Source organism: Coloeus monedula (genome assembly GCF_965178545.1).
Source record: "Coloeus monedula genome assembly, chromosome: 18".
Taxonomy (NCBI): Eukaryota; Metazoa; Chordata; class Aves; order Passeriformes; family Corvidae; genus Coloeus; species Coloeus monedula.
In genome coordinates, this window is record NC_138798.1 from 1558378 (window position 1) to 1581001 (window position 22624).

Below are 22624 nucleotides of genomic sequence, written 5' to 3' on the forward strand. Positions count from 1 at the left end.
CTTTGGTTGCCAGGATGCTGCCATAAAATGAAGTTCTCATTGTGGTTTCCAGCCACATTAAAAACTGTACATAATATATTATACATGTAGATGAAGCTTTTCTACTGGATTCAAAAGTCACCCACGATCCTGCTCTGTCCTTCTAAAAGGCAGCATTTCTCTCATCTTACTGTTTACACCCCCTGCAGATGGGATTTCTGCTTTGACGATTGAATTATTTTTGTTTATATTTTGATGACATGACTAATCACAGACTGACTGTTGTAGGCTGAATGTTGGCAAAATTCAGCTTGAAATTTTCTTTTGCTGGCCTATAATTAGAAGCACTGGTGGTAACGTGCAGGTTGGTCTCTTCCACATCTGTCATTTCTGCTGTGAATTTCCACTTGCTTCTGTACTGAGGGTTTTTTGCAACATTTCAGAGCATTTTCCTACTTAAAAAAAATTTAAAAGAGCTTTTCAAATGACTTCTGGACAAAGTGAAAATTAGTTCTAAGCAGAGAACAGCACTGACCATTTGGGGCACGGTACAAAATTGTGTTGCTCACAGAAGGAACGTAATTTTTTTCAGTAAGTGAGAAAAAGACAGACCTGACTTAATTTTCTATCTATCTTCATCATCCTGGTAAAGATACAGAGGCAGGTTTGAGTTCTGAGCTTACAGAGCCTTTTCCTGTTGTTTCAGTAGCACTGTTGCAAGATGTACAACTCCTTCCCTTAGAGCACCCTTTGTTGAGCATAAAAAAGAAAGAACTCACAAATCACACTAAGACCTACCCACATTTCTAAAGGTATTGCAGCAGTTGAACATCCAGAAGAGGACAGCACACAGGAGCCAGTTCTAAGAAGATATGGACTCATTCTGTGTTGGATATCTCATAACCTCTCTTCTGGTACCTCAAAGACAGCCTTCTTAAAAACTGATCCATAATTAGTTAATTAAAAGAACCTGCACCTAACAACCCTCCACAGAGAATGACAGATGGAACTAACCTGCACTGTCCAGAGTAAGAACAGGAAAAAATGGTTTAAATAATGGAAAAAATCAATTTTATATCTATATATGTATATATATGGTGTGAAATCATTTATGACCCTAAAAGACTTTGCAAAATTATCTACAAACTGCAGTGTGGGAAAAAGTCAGAGATGAGGGAAGAGATGCTCTGGTTCTAGATTCCCTTTAAGCATGTCTGGTTTTAAAAAGGAGATAAACGTGCCTGAAGCGTCCTTTGAGAGCTGCCCTGGGTGTGCTTTGCAGTTTGTGCCAGGGAGAACCCTGGGTGCCTCTGGCCCTCTGAGGTCATGCTAAAATCCATAAGCCTGAGTGTCCCTCTTACTCTGCTACTCACAGATTTTTAGGGATGCTTTTACCCCTTGGGAAGAGCAGCAGGAAGGGGCCAACGATGTCTTTTGATGTGGTTTCTCACTCCTGTGAGTGGCACAGTCATTTGTCTCGTGCTCCTATGAAAACCACTGCATAGAGGAACCGTGCGTGGGTGGCCAATTAAAATGTCAATAAAAGTAAATACATTTAAAGAGGTCATGGCTGTGCATTATGCAATGAGGGGAAAAAAAACCCCAAAGGCTTATATTTGTATCATGCTAATTGAATTGACATGGTTATTGCAAATCATTTTGTTTCACCTGGAGCTGTAATTAAGTGACACCACTTAATGAGAAGGAGCCAGTGCTGATTGAACATGCTTCTGTAGTAAAGCTGCCCTGACAATGAAGGATGTTTCTGTTTACATCTCCCATCATTTCCCACTCCCAAATGCCAGTGTCTTTCCAGTGAGGTAAACACCGTTTTTAAAAATAAACAATCATTTGTAACTTTGGGCAGCCTTTAACCCAGCTTGTCACTAGCTGTTCTGCAGGAGGACAAACATAAGTAATTGAAATAATCTACAGTATTACTTCTCCTGAAGATAGATTTTTAAAAGTAAAACATCAAAGTAATCAACACAAAAATTAAAGTTTTAATTGTCTTTCCAGCAGGATTTATTTAATCTGGATATACTGGGTTAAATTCTGTTCTCTTCCATGGTGATTTTAGCAGGATTATTCCACTTTTAGAGCAGATTTGTACATCAGTTTGGCTGCAGAACTTCTAAAAGAAGTTGGGATAATCAGAAGCTCCAAACTATTTGTGTGAAGAGCTTATATAATACACAGAGAGGAGCCAGGGAGGCACTAACACAGCTCGATGTCACTTTTCATTTGAGCTGCAGCTGTTCACCTGAACTCAGAGCTCCTGGCACCTGGGAGGGGCACTGGCAGTGGGAGGGATGGCAGGGAGACAGCGCAGGAACCAGGCTTCAAAGCCTTGTGCCGGCAGCAGCCACACCAACCATATGTCCTTAATCTGCACAGCCAAACTTGGCAGAGTTCTTTTATTACGGTTCATTTTGTGGGCTCTGCAGATCCCATAAATATTTTCCTATGCAGAGAAGCCTTGCCACATTAATTATGATAGGACTGCTTTGCTAGGCAAACGGGAGCACTGCCAGGATCTCATAATTTGGCATCTTGGTGCTTGATACTGAGAACAACTCAAATATGAGATGGAACTTTAATGCCTGCTGGATCTTTCGAGTGCACCATCAAATCTGGATCTCCAATTTATTTTTTTTTAATGCTTTCAAACTTGAAAGTGAATTCAGTGCTTTTAGAAAAGCAGGATAAATAGAAATGCTCTGAGCCAGGAACACTGTTGGCAGGGTCTGTGAAAACTCTTTCACCCATTTCTGTGAGAAAGATACTATTTTTATCCTGGGCCATCCTTAAAAAAAGACCATCCTTCAGGTTTCCTGTGTAACACAGTCAGAACAAGACTGGGAAGGGAGTCTGACAGATTTTAAATTATTATGGAAATCGCATTTTCTAAGCAAAATCTAGGTGTATCTGGAGAGAAGTCAGACTAGAAAAGGCTCATTACAATGTTTCACCCTCTTCATCATCACTCCTAGAGGCAGCTCAATCTCTTAGTATCTTTGTGTTAGCAGGAATGAATTTTCTTAAATCTGTCCTCAGCTAAAAGGCCAAAACCCAATACTGACAACATGAAATTTGATGATTGTTGTGACACCAAGATGTATCTGAACTGAAGTGAATGAAGATGAGACCCAGCTCTAAGGAACCCAAAGAGTGGATTCACTCCTAGGAGGAAAATTGTTTATCATCACTCAGTGTAATAAATACCTCTAGCACAGAAATACTCGAGCCTTTTGGGACTCAGAGCTCATGAGATTTCTAGGTTTGTAGAACCCAAGTGCAGCACCCACCAAGTTCAATACATAAAACCAGGTCTGCACACAAAGATTGCCTCTGTGGCAGATGACTAAATCTTTCAGCTTGAGTTTAGCTGTGAAGAAATATTTAAAGAACATATTCCTCCTGGGTAAAGAAGCCCAGCAGTGGAAGAGATTTTTATCTCAATGTGTGTAAAACACAATCTGTGCATATTTAGTGCCTTATCAGTCACCCAAACCCATGGATATAGCCCTGTAAAAATAACAAAAGACAAAATCAGACCCCGCCATGGGTGCACACCTGGTTTAACTTGATGAAGAGTCATTGAATAGCTGCTGACACCCAGGCACTGCCAGCAGTCAGAGCAGGGGGATTTGGGCAGTTCATCACCTGGGGCAGGGCAGAGCTGTACAGGAGTCCTGAGAGCTGTCCCTGGCACCTCAGAGCCCCCCATCCTCACAGGCACACGTCTGCTCTCTGCAAACCCTCAGCAAAGTGACCAACTGCCAAGTCCCTGCTCCTCTTCTCCCTCCCTGCTTTTTGGGCTAGACAGAGAAGGAAACAAAGCCAAGACAACCTTGGCATTGTCCCCATGTTTGTCACTGCTGTCTCTTGTTTCAGCTGTTAGAAGTATTTCAACATGCACAGAAAAGCAAGAGGAGCATCTGCATGGAGGGGAAGGCAAATGCTTTGACCCATAAACCCTAATCTTAGCCTAAATCTAGTCCCACATGCTGGACAACACGCTGAGAGTGACAGGGCTCTGAACAACCTGGGATAGTGGAAGGTGTCCCTGCCCACAGCAGGGGGCTTGGAGCTGGAAGATCTTTAAGGTCCCATCCAACCCAAACCAGTCTGTGATTCTGTGATCCAAAAGTGACCCATTTAAAGAACAGGTATCAGATTTATGTATGTCCATCCAGAGCCTACTCTGGTGCTGCTAAACCCCCCTCACACATATGCACGTATTTGTACACAAACACAAACCCTTATTTCAGTGAGCACCAAGGTAAGAAACCCAGGAGGCTGCAGCCATGCCCCTGCAGGCCAGAGGCTCTCACTGAGCTATGAGCTTGCCCACCCCTTTGCCACCGAGGCTCTGAAAGGCTCGTATCAATCCTGCTGACTGCAATCCCTTGATGACAGCCCCCATGGGTGTTTTAAATGCACTTAGCTTGATGAGGTCTCACTGGATTGTTTGCTTTTTCAACCACTCTGCGTTAGGGAGAGTGGAACATAAGCCTGGCCAGCTCTCAGGAGTTCCTTTATTGATCCCCACTCTCATCCTGAAGGTGGTGAAGCTCCCACTGACATCAATGAGAGCTCTTGGCCTGTGTGAGAGATGAGTGTGCCATATGTTTATTTAAAAATAAACAAAGTGAACTGAATCAAAGAGAGTGGTGGGTGTTTGGGAGCACTATTTGGGAAAAAAAAAAAAGGGAAAAATTGCTTTATTCCAGCCCAGGAAAGGCTCTGGGACCAGAATGGTTCAGTGATTAGGGGCTGATTTGACTTCATCCTATCCCTGCTTCAAATTTCAACTCTGCTAATGGATATTTTTTGGAAAGCACAGCCAGAGAGGATTCCCGAGTTACTGCTACCCAAATGTTTTCTGTAAGAGCCAAGCAGTTTTAATAACCATTTTCAATAACTACAAACCTCAGGTGCTTTCAGGCCTGTTGCACCCTACAGGAAGGTTTTACAGTACAGGCCATCACCAGTGTCCCTTCTCCTGCAGACCTTTGCTCAGACACCATAACCCCTGAAAAAGATTTCACTTCATCACCTTGTCCTTCTTTCTCTTTCTAAAAAAGCAATAACATGATTTTTTTATTACCGAGCTCTTTTAAAACTTCAAATATAGCCAATAGGAGAAAACAAAAAAAATAACTACAAAAGGCAGGAATCAGGAGTCCCACAGCTGAAACTAATAGAGACCATATTTATGTAAGTATGTGTATTTAAGTGTTTCAAGTTTAGGGTAAGATACCCTTTGCCAAAAAATGTGGCAGCTATATTTGCTAGTCTCTATGGGAAATGTTATAAAGAATCAAAAGCAAACAAATTTTCCTTTCAAATAAACTTGACCCGTATGTTTCAGACATGTGTTTCCCTTTGAATCCCTGTCCCCCTTTGATGGTGTTACATACTTTCCCCTCTTTAAGAGCAAATACTCTGTTGTTATAGCAATTCTTTCCCTCAACTCCACCACGAGGGCCCCAGTGCTTTCCAAGCTCTGGGCTTGCAAGTCCTCCCTCCTTTGGCCACAGCTTCTCCAGGGGTACCCTAAGCCCTTGCAGTGGTCCTGAGGCAAACTCTGGCTACTGCACTGCCATCACTGCAGCTGGGGAAACATAATCCTAGTGGCATAAACCTCAGTGTGGAGGAAACAGGACTCACTGGTGAATGGTCTGTGATCCCCTGCCCTTTTATGTTCTCTCTCCTTGCACTCACTGATGCCCTTTTTTCCCCAAGCAATTTATGTGGGATTAGCTCTTGCCTTCCTCCTCTAGCTAGGAGGAGAATTTTTTAAGATATCTGAAAAACCCCCCTTGTCTCAACTGCAGCTTACACAACTTTTGGGTGGTTTACAATATTCCTGTTAGTTTAGAAATGAACACCACCCAACCTAACACACTGGGCCAACAGGCTGCCAAAGCACCACACCGGGCTGTTCAGCAGGATTGAATGAGAATATAAACAAGTAAGTAATTCCTGCTAATCTCTGGACACTGTTCATCTGGATAGCATGCATGGAAGGAAAAAATCCTAGCTGGTCTGCTTTGCAGGGTGAAACAGATAAGACAGCCCTCAGGAGAATTCCACCCTGCAAAATGAACGAGGGAGGATCTGCCAAATCAGTTCATGTGTCATCTAAAAACTAAGCCTATTTAATTTCTTGTACAGGCCAAAGGCTGCAAGAGAAACCTCTTTTATTGCTCATCTTCCCACTTTCACCTTCCTTCCATCCATCCATCCATCCATCCATCCATCCATCCATCCATCCATCCATCCAAGGGAAATACATTTCTCCCTTACTCAGCCATCGCACAGGGACTCAGAATCAGCTCTGAGCTTGGGGAATGCACATCCAGAAGAAAGGCCTGGGAATGCCATGGCCTCTGCATGCAGGCAGCCAGGATGACAGGATGGGAACACAAACACCAGCCCTGGAAAAAGGGAACATTGCCTTTTGTTAACTCTGTTAGATCTGTCCTCTGCTTGTACAACCACCTTCCTTGAGGCTCAACACTTGTCAAAGTATATACCTGATACAATATATAAATAATGCATTTTAATTTTTATATTTCATCTCTATTATATTCACATTGTACACAGAAATATCTTAACAGCAGGCTCACTGCCCAGTGAGATACCCTTTGTCTCTAACAAATTTTCATTCAATAAGCAAAAAACCCCAGAAAACACCAGGAAAAACCTTTCTGATAAATGTGCCTGTTCACAGGGCTTTCACTAGCTGGGTTCAGAATGACAAATGAAAGCTTCAGATCCATTTTTGTTTTCAACAAAAATCTTGTTTAACAGTGTCATGAATATTCATGTTTTTGGCACAGCTCCAGAGTAAGCAAGAAGAGCCAACTCAGACAAGAAAACAAGAGTCCACTTGGCTCTACAAAAGGATGCACTGGGCGTTGGACACTAAAGCACGCACTTAGGCAAAGGTATAAATCAAACTTTGCTGGGACTGTGCTTAAATGGAAATAAATTCCCCCAACACCAAAAGCCACCTGTTGATATGCAAAAGTAACAATGCTGGGCAGCAGCTCCTGACTGAGCCCCAGAGCCCAGTGGCAGCAGGAACACGTCCTGCACCCACAGCACAGCAGAGCAGAGGCTGAGGAGCTGCTGGTGGCAGGGGACCCAGGGTTAGCTGGCATGAGGTGACCCAAGCCAGCACTTATGGAGGTCCTTGGGCTGTCACAGATGTGTTGCCTCTGAAAAGTGCTGCCTGCACACCTCCAGCTCCTGTCCCTGGTGCTGAGGACACAGGGCTGTATAAACTGAGCTCTTTTGGAGGCACTCAAGCAGCTGTCTGCAGTGCTGGTATTTAGGTGGCCACAGGCTGGAACCGACCTAAACTTTGTGCTACAGTAAGAGAAAAGATGACACCTCGCTCACCCTTTTTGCCTCCTGCATGGACGAGTGCCAACCCCTCCCAGAGGGATCACCAGATCTGTTGGAGATGCAGTCCCAGGAAGCTGCTCCGTGTGAGACAGGATCAACGGAGCAGCCACACGCTGCAGCCTCACGCAGAGGCTCTGGGACAGCCTCTTCCCCCAGGCCCTGCTGCTCTGGTGGCTGCACAGCACCACTCACTCCGAGGGAACGCGCTTCGCACGGACTCACGCGCTGAACGCGGAACTCGCTTCCTTACAGCAAAGGATGAGGGGCAATTTGCTTAGAAGATTATTAGTTTAGAGAAGTCAAACTCATTCCCACCGTTTTTATTTTCGAGCCTGACCACGTGGAAATTTAATATACAAACACTGAACTTTGGTAAGATCCTGTCCCCCCTCAGCACACGCTGGGCAGATGATACTACTGCTGCACAAGCCAGCCCCAGCGGTACACAGCAATGCAGCTCTCACACTGCCTTTCATCAGACAAGAGAAACTGCAGCTCCAATCTCCATATTCCTCTCCCCAGTGAGAAGGTAAGGAGTGGAAGGTGCAGATAAAGCAAAAAGCTGATCAGGCTGCTTAAAAGGCAAGAAAGACTTAGTCAAACAGTTGGGTTCACAGAATGTAAATGTCGAGTTCTAGTGCAACCAACTCATTCACTTACATCAATTTACCTGTATCAGAATAAACTACTTAACTGAAATGGAAATTGGAAAGAAAAAAAAAAAAAGTCTGACTATTAAGAACAATCAGCTTTACCCACCAGGTCAGCACCACTCACTTGGAATCTTACAAGAAACATTTCTCTAAGGGTGCTTTAAGCCTTAGAAACACACTGGAAAGATGTTAAGAAGCATAAATTGCCAGATTTTAAGAATTTCCTATAAAAATCAATCCAGATTCCAATTTTCTCCAAAATACCCATCTGAAATGAATTCCCACACATGGCCCTTTCTGCTCTGAATGATGAAGCTCTAATATAAAATAGAGAATAGCTGAACTTTTTTATTTTTTTTTTCCCAGATACTAAGAACATGCTCAGATTGAGTGAAACTCATTTTGTGTTTCTTATTTTTCTTTCCTTTTTACGTTTCTGGAAAAGACGAAAGGTAAAACCAGTTATCCATTAAACAAACACTTGAGTACACTTCAGACTGGCAATTGTGAATTTCAATACAACTGACTAATTTTCCTATGTTTGGAACGACTCCATTACCACAGTCCTTGTGCCTTTCCCCCCTTTTCTTTCATGATGCTGAATCAGTCGAGTATTTGGTAAAAAGGCAAACCACAGAACAAATATAACCAGTCCAGGAGGCCCCTTAAGCACCATTCAAATAACTATCAAAGTATCATTCCTTATCTTTTTAGATGTTTTTTTGAGCAGAGAAGGACACGTGGATGTTTCACTTGCTTTTGCTGTGAATCTGTTAAATTTCCTCCTTGAATAGCCAGGACTTAGATAAAAACACATTACAGGAACGAGCAGCAGTGGGATGTGTGGAGGCAGATATAATTATGCAGCACAACAGGACAATCATTGCCTTTCTGAGCAAGCAGAGCTTCCTAGAACAATAAGTTCTCGACCATTTCCCATTCCCTGGAATTGCTCTTGCATCCAGCTGAGATCTGGCCATGACTCACCCTCATTTAGGGATATGAGAACAAGAGAGTTGTTATGATATAAAAACAAGAGTGGCTCTTCCTATTGAGCTCTCTTACCTAACACATGTCCTGTACAGTGCAGGACATCCCCAAAACGACACCTTCTGGTCCTGGTTCTACTGTCATGGAAAAAGAAGTATCCCCAAAGCAGAATCATCAGCAATATTTAAAACACAGCAAACTGTAGGATTGAAATAACCCTGCAGAAGCACCAAAGCACCATCCCGTCGAAGAGGTGAGCACTTAAACCCTCTCACTGCAGTGCCAGCACATCCCCACCTGCAGGATGAACAGCATTTCATAGCACAATCCTGATCTGGAGAGTCCCTGCTCATGAGGACACCCAGCTATGCAGGAAAGCCTCGTGCAGAACTGGGGCTCACAGCCTCAGCCCTGCAAACACTCCTCTCCAGGCACAGCATCTTTAATGCCAGCCCTCCAATAACGTGGGCTGTCAGAGTAAACTCTGCTGGATTTCAGTGCAAGGTGGTACAGAGCCATTTCCTCCTGGGAAACCCTGGTAAGAGTTAACAGAGATGAACCTAAGAGGGCTGTAGAGATGTTTAATGAGGTTCCATCTGAGTCACTCTACAGTCATACAGAATGCAACACAGAACATGCAAGCCTCTTCTTGCAGATAATGATTAGAATTTTTAATTATTCCTTTTTATTTTTTTTTACCCGAAGATGAAAAGATAATTGCCGCATTTATCAGATAATTGTAATAGGGAGCAGGGAAAACCCTAGAAAACACTTGCAGAAAGACTTTTTCCAGGAGAATTTTTCCTTTCAAGAAGAGCCAGAGCTCCCAGCTGTCCCTGGCAGGGATGTCACAGGGGTGTGGGGACTCCAAGCAAACTGCCCATGCTGGGAGGAACTGCTAACACTTTATTCTGCATCTGCATCCCTCACAGAGGATCTGAGGAACAGCAGCCCGGACGGAACTGGGTAGCAGAGGCTCACAGAGGGGACTGAGGCTACTGCAGTTTTGTAGAGCTTCTCATGAGACATTTGGGATTTTAAGGCAGCAAAATAGAAGTACTAACATAGGGAAAGAACTGCTACTCCCTTCATTAGTGTTCACAAAAAGGTTGGGAGGGATTTTGAACAACTGCCAAAAGTTCATGGGATCAATTCCACTTCAAAATGGAGCTGTTTAAGAGCAAAAACAAAGTTCACATGCCTCATCTGCTGTTAGATCCCAGTCCCCCCAAGCACTTACCAGCCCACAGCCAGGGACTGTTTCCACCCTGAAGCATCTGAAATCTAATTAAACACGGGCAGGAGCAAAACCAGAGTTGAAGTAGCTGACATAAAACCAGGCGTGTGCCGAAAGGTGACACCAGTTACACACCAGGGCAGGAGCCTTGCAGTTCATTGCTCTCCACCCAGCACAGCCATGACGTATTTGCACAGCACTGGCATCCATTAGGTGTGCAGAGTGAATAAAAGGACGTGTTGCGCTGGGGTTTATGTCAATGTTTTCTTTGAGTAAGAAATAAACCAGCAGTTACCATAGCAATGGACAGGGAGCCCATCACCTGATTCTAGGAAAATTAAAGAATGCAGGCTGGAGATGACAGCACAGCCCTACTTCAGTAACACAAGGAGGGGTGAGGCGTATTAATTTCTGCACAACTATTCAAGATTTCTTTCAAGATCTTTCAGAAGATATTAACATTTACCAGCTGTCACTATCTACAACCAGCTGATAAAATCTTCATTCAACCCTCTCAGTATTTCTGCCCAGTACAAATCACAGTAGCATTGTCTCAGATAGATAAGAGGAGAATTCTTCAGCAGTACCTTTGAGTCTGGCAAAGGGAGATTGCACATCTTCCTCACGTGTTGTGTCCAGGCTGGACTGTCGTCTGCAATATCCTCTCCAGGGCTCTGAACAACTTGATTCAGGGTGCTGACACTCCACCAGGAGGGTCACTGGGGAATTCCTGTGAAGCTCAGTGCCACCCAGCTCAGATCCTGAGGGACCAGATGCCCATGTTCTGGTGCTTCCCTCCAGAGATTCTGCTGCGAGGCTGAGCTCCTTCGGGCTGGAATCACCTCTCTCGTGGATCCTGAGGACAGCAGCACCCACCCACAAACCAAAGTCCTGCCTCAAGAACCCAAAGCCACCTCCTTGAACACTTCTGGGATGTTTCCTGTGAGGCTGTCCCCACAGCTGACTTGTGACACTCTGCCTGCTCTTTCTTGTGTTCGCCCTGAGCTTCTGCTCGGGGCAGCTCTGGTCTCTTCACAGTGCCCTGTGCTGACAAATTTAATTACAGCTTTAACACCAGCCTTTTATCATCTTTTGTCTCAAAAGCCAATGTTACAAGGGTACATTGTCCACAGTTGTCATCATACAACCAACGGTGACTGAGTACATACCAAAAAAATGGTTTCATCATTCCTTTCTACTGGAAAACTGTAATCAGGCTGCTATGGAAGGGAAAATCAGAAGCTGCTGCTAATGTGGCCTCTCATGGATGTCTTGAATCCAGAGGAATAAAGTAGCCTAAAGCCTGTGAATATTCTCATTCCTTTTGACAGGACTAAATTTGGGCCCGTTCCTAAGTGACAGGCTCCTGCTGTGGGCTGGTGTTTCCTTTCCACAGGAAGAGCTCTCAATGCAATCAGGGCTTTTTCTAAGCTAGACATAACCTCAAGCAGAAAAATGTTTTTGTTGCTACTGGTGGCATCCGTAGAACCTGCTGAGACCAGGCACAGCGAGTGACTCAGTGACTCCAGCAATTACCATCACAGCACCTCATTTTCTAAAAGCTATAGCAAAACTCATAGTCCTGAGAAAGCAGCCATGCAATCCACAGGAAAATTTAGTTTCCTCAAAATAGGATCCACCAATGTCCAGTATGCCAAATAAAGAAGGTCAGTTACAACAGTTTTGCCTCAGTGATCACCTGTAGGGCTGAACTTCCCTGCCCAGCACTCAGGGGGTGATTGAAAGACTGACTTTATGGTCTGGTCTGTCAGACACTCTTACCTGCACAACCAAGTTGTGATTCATGATGCACAACTATTTATGTGTTCTGGTTAACAACTAATCAGGGAGGCTGAGGAACCGAGCTCTACAATTTGGGAAGTGCCACATATTCCCCTTAATGAGCCTGTCTGTCTTGTACAAAGTGCTGGGTCTCATGGCACTTTGGAAATGAAGGGTTACATCTTAGAGCCAGAGCTTGTATGAAGAAGAGATTCTTTTCAGCAGCATGACAGCTGAAAACGCAGAGGGCTGTGTCTGAAGTGCTTCCCCCCATTTCTCTTTTCTCCCAAGACCCATGCTATTTCTCAAGTCTTCCTTTCTCTAGTCTTGCTGATCTAAGCAGCAATATGAAAACCTAAAATGATGTCGTTGGAGATGATTAGGCTGTTAGTGCAAATTAACCCCCTGGCAGCGTTGCTAATATAGACACTTTGTAACACACCAGGAACCAGGCAAACAAACAACAAAAATGCTCAATTTCCTTTTAACCCAGTCTCATCTAAACTATGAATTAATCAGCTCTTCTGTGTATTCAAAGTCTGTAGAAAAGCAGCTTGCTTTTCAAGAGAATACTACACAGAACAACACATGCCTCCCTCGAGACAGCACATCCAGGGCAGGGTGGGATTTCAAGGAAATACACCCAAAGAGGTCCTGAAGGAAATGGTGGCAAAAACTGGAGTCAAACATTCTGTAACTTATAGGAAAGCTCAGCATTCTGCAGAAATTAACTCCTCAGAGCTGCTCTTCCTGACATCCTTGTGACTTTTGTGGAACTTTTAACTGTGAAGTGCCATAAGAACATATAAACAATGTAATTTCTTTGTGCCTGTGCTGTCATGAGTGAGGAGCAGCATTCTGCCTGAACAGCAGCTCCAATCAAGCAGCAGTAAAACAATAAGCCCATCAGATTTTACAGTTCTGCTAGCACAGGTACCTGCTCTCGGATTACTCCCCATTCATCCTTCTATCCCAAATCCTCCTCCCTGCAAGCTCTGAGCTGGGGGCTGCTGAGGTCCCTCCCAGGATCATTCCAGCAAGTCCCTCGTGCTTCTGCAGCTTTCACAGACGCACTGAGGTTTTAAAGCCTCGTCATGCCATTTTTCTCAGGGATGCTCATTTCCATTCAGACCCACAGGCTCACACACTTCCCTGCTTACAGGGGCCCTGGAACCCAACAGCTTGTCAGATAATCACACCGAGGATTCCCAGGAGATCCCCTAATGCATCAGATCACAGCCTCCTGCAGACAGCCAGAAAACATTATCTTGATTCAGTTGAACTCCCTGTAGAATGGAATTTCCCTCCTTACTGCTGGTTTGGGGTTTACGCAGTGTGATCTTCTAACGAGCCACCATTGTCACTAATTAGGCAGGGAACCAAGGATTTAATTAACACTTGTAACTTGAGTCACACAAGTGGCTAATAGTCTAAACAGGAATTAAGTAGCGGTGCCTTATCTCATCTGTACACAGCCTTGCTCGGGTTTTACAGAGCTGGGGCTGCGGGGAAAGGCTGCAGGGAAAGGCTGCAGGGTCTCCAGCGGGACAGGAGCCAGAGGCACCAGCGAGCATCAGCAGCAGTGGGGAAGAAGCCAGCAATGACCTCACCAATTTGGCAAAACTAGAGGGGACGGGAAGGGAAACGACTCACACGAGGGGATTTTAACAGGACACCTCAATATGAATTCCTGAAACTCCAGCATGCCACGTGCACTGGCCAGAAGTTAAGCCAGCCCTCGGCTCCTGCACATGAGGCAGCACTGACAGCCAGACACTCTCTGGCTGACTGCTGATGCAATGGTTTTGTTCTCTCCCATTCATGACCAATCCTTACAATCGCCCCCATCCATTTCTTCTACTTTAATCTACTTAATCAACACCTTAGGAAAAGTTTTCAAAAACATACATGCCTGAAGTGCCAAAGTCCAAACCTATTTTATAGTTATAAATATATATCATATATTTCTATATAGTTCAGATTTGTCTACAGTTACATGGAGATGGCCATGGCCCTGGCTCAAAGAACACAAAGATCCACATTTTGGGAATGCCTGCTTCCACCAAACAGACACTTCAGTCAATTCTTGCAAGGCTTCTGTGTGACAGAATCCACTTTACAGGAGCTCATCCAGGTGTTGAGGGTAATGTTTTCAAAACGGAGGCTACAACTTGAGTACTCTGTGTACTTCAGCAGCACTGAGCTTCACGGCTCAGCTGCTGATCACAGCAGGGTCTGAAGTCTCCTCTTGGTTCCCTGGCTGCAAAGCTGTGCTCCAGCGACTCAGTCTTGTTCAATCAGCGAAGGATTTCCCAAGTATGGAACGCAGAATCAGCCTTCTAACCATAAATCCATAGTTTATTCTCAGTACTAAGGAGTACCTTTGAGAGGCATCAAGAGAATTGTTCAAAAGGTTTCTCAGGAACCACAGTTTTTTAAAGGCATTTAAGGAGTCAAGGGAAGAGCGTCTGTTTTTTCTAGGTAGCTTCAATTTCAAGTTAGTAATTAGTTCCTTTAAAAACTTTATTAAGCAGGACCCGCTGCTACCACAGTGAGCCCTTCCTCCTTCGCTTGTTCTGGTGAGCAGCACCTTTCTGAGCCCCTTTTGAAGGACAGAAGGACATCCTCCCCAGTTTAGCAGCTCTGAGAACGAGTCATTAGTTTGGAGGACCCAGCTGCCTCCAGTGTGACACCAATGTCCCTGAAAAGTGCCTGCTAAGGGCTAATGAAATTAAACTGGAATGAGATGCCACTCTCTCAAAATAGCATTAACACACTCCCTTCTTTGAACTATTTTTTACATCACAAATGCTTTTTAAAGCTACACTGAGAGATATTTCCCCTTTTACTGTCAGTTCTCTTGTAAATGGTAATTAAGAGTGCTCCAGCAGACTGCCCCCTTTGCTTACTGGAGCAGAATACCCAAACTGATGGCACCAGAGCTATGAATTTACTTAGGAGAAATCTTAACAAAGTACTTGCTAGGTGCTGCTGTACCTCAGCACTTGCTAAAACCATAATCCCCCCCAGTGTAAGGACTTGTGAATGATTTAGTGCCGCTTTTGCTGTGTAATGCACAAACACCCTCTGAGCTCAGTGCACACGCAGGGCATGGCCCAGCTCCTCCTCAACCCCGATCAGCCCAGAAGCAGAAGATGTAAGCAGGGATAAAGTGATATTCCTGAAGTATCAGGAAGTCCTCAACAGGAGCAAGAAGAGAACCCAGGTCTCCACTTCCTAATTAGTGCACAATAATAGAGCATTCCTTTTCCTTCAATAACCTGGCTCCACTGCAGATGTGCAGCTGAATTGTTACTAATCATTCTACAGAAGAGAAAATAAAACAAAAAAGTAAACCAGTAAGACTCAAAGTTTCACAAGGCTGAACACCAGCTAATGAAGTATATAAACCTCAGTCAATGAAATATATGAAACCCCTTCAAGTCATAATTCACAGCTCTGAGCACTTTTGCAAAGCAACTCTGGCCTAGCACCTGACTTTAGGGGTCCTATCAATGCCATAAAGCAACTTAATTTTCCAATTAAAAGTATATCCTCAAATAATGAGACAACAAAAGCAAGTCTGGGGGATCCAAACTCCTCTCCCTTCAGATGTCACCTGAAATGCTTTCCTGCAGTGAAATCACTCTTAAATATTTAAGCAGTGCAAAGCTGCATAGGACATGAAAAATGTTTTGTTGCAGTTCTTCCCATCTGGAGATGCACATGTACACCCAGAAGATCATCCCAAACTCTTCTGTCTCTCTTCATTTCACTCTAAGCTCTGCTGGTTTTAAATATGAATCAGTGTAAAAAAGCACACTCTTCACTTCAGAGTTGAAAAACAGCATTCCATTTACCATGGAAGACAGATACTTGGGATAATGCATCCCAAATTAGGGGTTAACAGAAAAGAGAGATTCCAGCCCTGGTTCAGGTTTTGCATGTTTTGATACCTTTGACTTCAGTTATTCATTACAAAGTCACTTGTGTTTGCCGTGATGCCACCACACTGCAGTGTCAAAAACTGATCAACCAACAACTAAGTACAGATTTCAGGCAAATTTCAAGGTGCTAAAAGTTATTTCATCATATGGTAAGATTAAAATGTCACTATCTAAAAGCAAACAGTAACTTCTTGAAAATGCTACTACTTTTGGGTTTGGTTTTTTTTAGGTACAGCAGGCAGAATAGCTGAGGGCAGGGCCAAGCTCCTCGGAGAGGTTTACTCCCTTGGGAGGCTCAAACAGATCTTTCATGCAGAACAGGCAGAGTTAGTGTTGGAGATCCCCCTTTTTCATGACCAATTCCTCCAAAATGGCTTTTTATATTGAGGTTCCCAAGCAGGCTGCACACAGATGTTATGACCATAGCTACCTTTTCTACCTCTGGTGCTGCTCTGTCTTCCCGTGCATTCTCCTCCAGGTCTTCAGCTGTTGCCAGCACCACCCAACACAGCCCTGCTGTCAATACTCATTAGGCACTGAAATGTAAAAGCTGTCTCAGCTCATGGGTTTAATAGCTTTCCTCGCTGCACTTATCCTTTATCCTTATCCAATTTGTAGATTTATTATTACTACTCATTATCCATTGTGTTGGGTTGATTTGTTTGCTGGACAAAGGCAGCACTGATTACAACTTCCATCCCTTCCAGCACAACGAGCTGCACTGCAAAATCTGCAGTAAGAAGCCTGAAGGGAAGAAACAAATACTGCTGTGTTGCACCTCTTTTCTCTAATCAGGATGTAACAACTTCATCCCCTTTCTCTGTACTTATCCTGCTCAATACCTCCTGTAAATCAGATTACCTGGTGGTTCTGCACCTTGTAGAGTGAGTTAGAACTGATCTGCTGCCCAGCAGAGTGACATAAAGCACTCAGCACTCCCACACCTTCTGCCTGGCCCTGGGCTGTACAGTGCTCAGATCAAATGTGGCATGACATGCCACGAGAAACAGCTGGCAGGATCCTTCCGTGGTGTAGTACCTGGAGAAGTATTTGGAGCTCCAGAACAAACACAGCAAAGCACACGGGGCAGCCTTTTCAGAGCTGCCTGATGCCTTCAGCTCACCCCTCCTCCTCGCCTTCAGGTACCCCAGCAATCCCATGCAGTTACGTGTAAACCTTCTGGAAGTTAACCCCACAAGAATACCTCATTTTCAGTATGGTTAGGGTTCTTCCCCTTTTCTGTAGCCTGCTGGGTGTGAGGGCAGTTCAAGAAAGCATTCAGGAACAGGGTCATGCCCTAAGGATTTTGCTTTCTAATCCTCACAGACAATACACCCAAAATGATGACTCAGATTAGAAATGAGTGTAACAGCCCTTGGAGAGGTGACAATCAATCCTGGTAGCTCTGCTGAAGCCAGTGGTAGCAATTTGTGACAGCTCTGGGAAGGACACAAGACCTTGATGATCTTCATTTTAAAAATTGCTGGGTTTTTTAATTTTCTTTCCTGTGCTGATGTTTCTTTCCTTCTGCTCATACTTTACCAACTGCTAGAGGTAACAGTAATTTTCCTTACTGTACAATCAGCAGCAAGCGTAATTCATCTCTCTTTTGGGAGCCCAGAAATCCAGTGGTAGGAAAGCAGGGCAATATTTTCCTCCCCCTTCTCTATTCCTCCATCTCTTTTATCAAGGTTTTCCCATTTGTATTACTGTTGATAATGTAAGGCAAACCTGAAACCCCTTCCACAAGAGGAAATCAAAGTCCTTCAGTACCAGGACTGAACACTCCTGAGGGTGATGCCGACCAACTGTTTGCACTTTCTGTTTTGTGTATAGAAAATGCCTGTAAAGACCTACCAGAGGTGACACAGCAGGACAGGAACAGGACCTACAACCTCTCAGGATGGTCTGAATTGTTCCCACAACAGTCCTGTGCTCACTGGGTGCATGAAAGGAAGAGCTGTTTATCCACACAGTGCTCCTACAGCCTTAATGCACTGCCCTGCACACCCCACCTCGCTCCCTGCCATACCAGTCATCCTCCTGGACTTTACTGGTGTTCCTGGGCTGATAAACTCACAGATACAGTACCAGGATTCTGAATTAAGACACAATTTAAGAACATGTTTCAATTGCCGTGATTTGTGGCTATGAGGTCATTTAGACCAGTCTACTTCCCTTTTGCCAGAGAAGATTTGTAGCTATTATTTCCCCCCCCCCCACCCCCAAGCAATGATCACATGCTGTTTGCTTCAGCTCTCCATGCTGCAATACCTCAATGAATAATATACAAGGAGCAGAAAATAAACAAGCCCACTGTGCCCGGGGATAATGTGTGGTGTGTTTTTCTTTAGGATGATTAAATGTGAGTGCATGTCATAGGATGTAGGGCTTGCTCTGCTGGGAACCCAAGAGGATGAGAGCACACAGCTCTCTCCAAGCAGGCAAATGGCCACGGAGAAGGTTAAGGGGACCCCCAGGCAGGCCCAGCATATGCACTGCTGCTCCATGGCTGCTCTGCTCTCTGGGCTCTTTCTGAGACACAGACACTCCATGGGCTCCTGGCTCACACTCCTTCCCTTCCACACCTTGGAAGTTGCACCGAAGACGACAGATTTCCACCCAGGAAGCTTCACTTGGCTTTGCCAGCCTTTCAGCCCTCTGCCACTGAAACCACCTTTGCAGCCAACAGAACAAGCCACAGAGCTCATGGGATGGTCCCACACAGCCTCTGCCAGCAGGATCACCTGTCCCTCCCCACTATAGTGGCAGGAAAGCAGTAAAACCCATTTCTTTTACATGGAGTTACCCTCCCGGACACCTTAAACAAAACTCCCATTTCATGCCTTAGCAGCTGCACAGATCCACAGCTCTGGTAGATCCACAAGCCCACCATGCCTGTGAGACAGATTTCAAAACCAAGATTGCTTTGGAATATCTCACATTCATTTTCTTGCCTTGGTCGTGGAGAGGAGGAAGCACCCTGAACAGTGCTGGCTTCTAGAAAGTCAGTCAGCCCTGTGCTACACCTGAAGACAACAACCACCTGCCCATCCCCACTGGAAGTAAGAAAAAGCCACTTCAAAAAAATGTTAGTTTTTCAGCCTCTTGTGTTCTTGCATCTGGTTCAAAGTAATGTTAAGCAAAAATGCAAATCTTCTTTCCACCAAAAGGGTTTTTCAGCAGGAGAACACGGTCTGAGCTCTGCATTTGTGCTGGCACAGAACCACCAACACATCAACACGTGTCAGACTACGCAGTTCAGATAAATCAGTCACCTGATTTATCTGAAACTAAAGCCAGTCCTCTCTGTCCATAACAGCAAGTCACACAGGCAACTACCAACATCCCACATTCTCATCTCTGTCTCCTGCACTTCTCAGTCAGAATAATTTCTGGGCAAAGAAATACATCCCTAGATTTCAACAAGCTTGTTTATCTTCAACTCACTTTTCAGGAAAATAAAGGCTGTGACACTGACCTTCAGAGAGTGACCCCCACTCCCATTCACCCAACACACACCCAGCTCACTGCCTTTGGATTTCTCCTTTCACCACAGCTATGTTTGTTATGTGCAAAAGTATTCTGTTCCTACTACTCTGTGTAAAGGGATTTTCACTAGAAGAGAAGTAACAACATCAGAAAATACTTCTACCACGGAGGTTTCACTCAGTAAACAGGTGTCTGGGAGATTATCTCGCCAATTTAACCAAAGCTGCAAACACCAGAACGGTTCTGGGATGATGAAAATCCCCCTTTTTTCAAATAAAAGCCTTTTATCTGCCAAGCGACACTTCCTGTTCTAAAGGCTATTCTCCTCGGTAGTTGTCAACTATGTATTAATCTAATTCATATAAGCCTTAGAAATAAATACTTTCATGTGCAGAATCTTTTGGGAAACTGATTCCCTGAGGCTTTAGAGAGCAATTGTTGCTTATCACCGTGGAGATTTCCACTGAATTTAAAGCCTGGTAACAAGTTAAAAAAAGATACATCAAATTTTTCAGTGATTAACAAGTTTTCCAGTCTTTGTCATCCTCAAAGGATTTTCATCTGATCAGTAGGGGAACTGCTAAAAATGAAAATAAAAGGGAAGTGATCTGACCTAGTAAGGCAGTTCCTGTGTTCCCACTCCTGTCCAAAATAATGGCACTCACTTCTAACAGCCCCTTACAGTCAGCGGCAATATCAAACACGTTGGGCCTTATTTTAAAGGGTAGATGTGCTGCCAAAGACAAACACCGCTTAACTGCAAGGGGATAGTTAAACCCTCCCTACAGAGCTCTCCTAACAAAACCACTCTGTGTGTGGGAGAGGCAAGCTCTGCCAGAGCTCTTACAGAAAAGCAGGTAATTGAAGTTTTTCTGCATTCAAGCTCCATGCCTGTGCAATAAAAACTTGATTTGAAAAGCGCCGTAAAGCAGAGAACTTTTCTGATGCCTTACTGTCTGTCACGGCACAGAAACGGCCCCGCCAAAGCAGCGGTTCTGTACCTTGCTGCACACTGCGGGCCTGTGATAAACGGCACGGCAGACACGCTAAAAACCTCCCGGTGACGGGGGCTTTCAATCCTCGTCACGGCATGCAAAGAGGAAAATAAGATATTCCAGTGACTGGGAGCAACCATCAGTGGGGATGCATTTCAAGTTAGCTGAGATTCGGCCCACGTCCCCAACACCTTTGTGCGACACCACACCAGAAACACGCACAGCCAACCCGCCTCACCTGAGGATGAACTGCTCCACCGTGGAATTGTTGGCAATTGTCACGTAAACATTCACAACCTCCCCTTGTTTGACCGGCTTGGAGGGCAGCCACACCACAATGTTGCTGTCCAGCCGTAGCTCCGTGAGCTGGGAGGCCTCCTGGCCTCGGTAGAGGCTGACAGAGCCAATCCTCTGCAGGTGGGACGTGGTTTCATCCCCGCCGTCCTTCCCGGGCCGGATGGCGTTGCCCTTGCGGATATCCTCGGCCGTGCACTCGCCCTTCTCGTCCCCGGGCTGCACCGTGTAGTACAGCTCCACAGGGCTCCCGTCCAGCTGCTCCGCTGCCTTCTTACGGCCCGTGAGCACCGTGGGGGGGTTGAACCAGCTGGGCAGCAGCTCCAGCTGTGCCACGCAGAGCCCCAGGTCCCCCCCGAGGCGGCAGCTGCCCCGCACCTCGCGCGTCTCGCGGAAGGCGAACACGCGCAGGCAGGGCAGCCGCTCCGAGGGGCTGTACTCGTCCCAGTCCCTGCCCACGATGTAGAACAGCACCTGCACCCTGGGCTTGCTCAGGTAGATCTTGGTGCTCATGATGTAGGCCTGAAGCTTCCAGTTGTAAGTGAACTTGTTGGCGGATCCAAAAAAGTGGGACGTTAACATGAGGTCCTGGGGCACGACCTGTTCGACGGAGAAGGGGCCGTAGCTGGCGTTTAACACAGGCGGTCTCTTGGCTTTGTATGGGAAGAACGATTCCACCCTGGATTGCAAACTGGAATTTCTCATGAAGTCCTGGTTGGCTTCTCTGAGGAAGAAAGATGTCTCGGCGTTGAAGAGCCGATAGCTCACAGGTAGGTACGTTGGTAATGAAGAAAATCGCTGGTTATTGTCCAAGACCCCTCGACACTCTGTCACTAATAAAAGAAAAGGTGAGTTAGAGCAAGTCTGCTTATCGATTCAAAGGGACACAGCACAACTTCAGTGGAGCCACCTGCTAAGTTAGGGACAAGCATTGTTCCATGCAGAAATATTTACAGGGTAGCTACATGTTTACAGGTAGGTAATTCTTTTTTGTATTACATTTTCTGAAGAAAATAAAATGGAGCATATGTCAGGAGAGCCCAATGACCCACAGCCCCCAAGGGCTGCTCATCAGCAGCCCTGCAGGAGCGCTGGCCAGCGGATCAAAGGCAGTTTCTGCTCTATGGGCAAAGAAACTGCTTTTCTAAGGACTCTCACACACACACACCATTTCACTGTCTGTCAAGAAACCACGCTCTTGTGTTACTGTTTCTGGCACTATAGCCCACGTCTCTGTGGTGCAATATTGACAGTACCCCAATTTCCTACGTTCTTTGAATGCAAATAGGCATCACAATCTGTAACTATTTCAACAAGTCCTAATATATAAGATGGACACAGGGAATCAGCACATGCTGGCCAATTTCAAGTTTCAGCTGAACATCAGATCCCTTTTGACCTAAATGTTGTTTTCCTGGTAAGATTAACAACACTTACTGCTGAAAGGCAAAATTTGTTGTCTAAATTAGGGTAGATGACAGTGGAGAACAGTTAAAATACATGTTGATTACATCATACCACTCTCACAACCCCTCTTCTTAACTCATACTGAAGGGGTTGGCTATAGGTACAGAAGGCAAATGAATGATGATCCATCTAGTGCTGGACTGTCTTGAGTATTTAAAAAACAGAGCTTGCCCTCAGTCCCAATGTTCTCAGGGAATCCCATCAGAATCAGGATTTAATGTTCTGTGTAGGTTCAGCTCTTTAAAGAAGAAAGGCAACCACAAGGGCAACACAGAATGCACGGACTCATCTGGAACTCAGAACACCTGAGGATCCTGAAACACCCCCCAGTGACACTGTCTCACCACCTTCCTCACAAAGGGCTGC

At 45.0% G+C, this 22624-nt stretch overlaps 1 protein-coding gene across 2 annotated transcripts in view; it reads right to left on the reverse strand.

Annotated features, from left to right (window-relative positions):
* The window catches only part of TMEM132C (transmembrane protein 132C), a gene marked incomplete at both ends in the record, with an annotated part of 190908 nt that overhangs the window by 113951 nt on the left and 54333 nt on the right, over positions 1 to 22624 (reverse strand). For both annotated transcript variants that reach the window (XM_082293692.1, XM_082293693.1), the window contains one exon: positions 20736 to 21624. In XM_082293692.1, coding sequence (XP_082149818.1) covers positions 20736 to 21624 — 889 coding nt within the window. The remainder of the gene's footprint in view (positions 1 to 20735; positions 21625 to 22624) is intronic.